The sequence below is a fragment of the Buceros rhinoceros genome, unplaced genomic scaffold, assembly GCF_000710305.1.
Source record: "Buceros rhinoceros silvestris isolate BGI_N320 unplaced genomic scaffold, ASM71030v1 scaffold13416, whole genome shotgun sequence".
Lineage (NCBI taxonomy): Eukaryota > Metazoa > Chordata > Aves > Bucerotiformes > Bucerotidae > Buceros > Buceros rhinoceros.
In genome coordinates, this window is record NW_010419383.1 from 1 (window position 1) to 1131 (window position 1131).

At 52.8% G+C, this 1131-nt stretch overlaps 1 protein-coding gene across 1 annotated transcript in view; it reads left to right on the forward strand.

Annotated features, from left to right (window-relative positions):
• Positions 1 to 609: 609 nt before the first annotated feature.
• ELAC2 (elaC ribonuclease Z 2) overlaps positions 610 to 1131 on the forward strand; it is a 12577-nt gene continuing 12055 nt past the window's right edge. The window contains exon 1 of the mRNA XM_010138899.1: positions 610 to 672. Within this exon, the coding sequence (XP_010137201.1) occupies positions 610 to 672 (63 nt within the window). The remainder of the gene's footprint in view (positions 673 to 1131) is intronic.

The window sequence follows — 1131 nt, forward strand, 5'->3', positions numbered from 1 at the left end:
TGGTGGGGGATGCCTGGGGGCTTTTCTGTAGCGGTGGAGAGCGGAGAAGCGCTGTCAGAGCAGGGGCATTGCATGTGGGGCTCTGCGGTGCTTCCAGCCGCAGTGTGGGCTCTGCGGTGCATGCGAACACGTGCGTAAGAAGCGCTGGCTCCCGGCACGCGTGGCTTTACCTTCCTGCAGCTTCCAGAGCAGAAGGGCTGACCAGGGTTGCATGGCCAGCAGGGAGCTGTCCCTGAGTCAGATTAATTCAAGTTCAAAGGGACCTACAAAGGTTTCCTGCCTACTGCTATCCTCAAAGCAGGGTGAGATCACAACTGATTGCTTATCATGTGGTCCTTTAAACCCCTGGAAATCTCCAAGAAAGGTGATTAACAACCTGTTCTGGTAACTTGCTCCAAATTGCGATTATCAAGACTTGTAGATATTTTCTTTATCTGTGGAGATAAGTGACTTGTTGAAGCTGCCACAAAGCTGAAGGCAAAATTGAGTTTGCATCTGAGCTCTGGGCTTTGTGGAGTGTCCCAGCACTGCTCGTCATGGAGAGGGACCTTGTGTCTCCCAGCAGTTAGAGAGGCTCTGGTAAAGCTGTCTCTCCGCTTTCTTTTAGGTATGATTCTCACGTTAAAGGCGGTGGGGCTTCAAAGATGTGTTTTCCTCGGGCCACCGAAGCTGGTAAGTAGGGGGAGCTCATAGGAGGGAGGGAGAACCCTTCCAGCATTAAAGCTTTCCTTGGAACTGGGAGAGCTGGTAGCAGAGGAGTGAATCATCAAAGGGGTGTAAAATGCTGGTCTGAGTTAGCACCTGCCAGAAGGGATGGTTTAAAACGCAGGTCTCTGCAGTCACACACAGGGCAGCATCAGGCTTCTGCTCCCTAAAGCTGACTCGGCAGCTGTTCTGTGAATTGTGGTTAGGAAAAGGGAGCCCTTTGTTCTCCTGTCTGCTCCCTCCCTGTTTTCTTTTAATAGAAATGTGATCTCTGATTTCCTGCTCCACACCATCCTGATGCCGTGTCTGGGCTGAAGCTGGCCCATCCTCAGCATTGCTGCACGTCCTTGCCGTATCTGCTGACTCATGGTGCTGATGGAGGGGGTGGGCCGAGCGGTTCCTCGTTCCCCGGGCTCTTTCCCACCG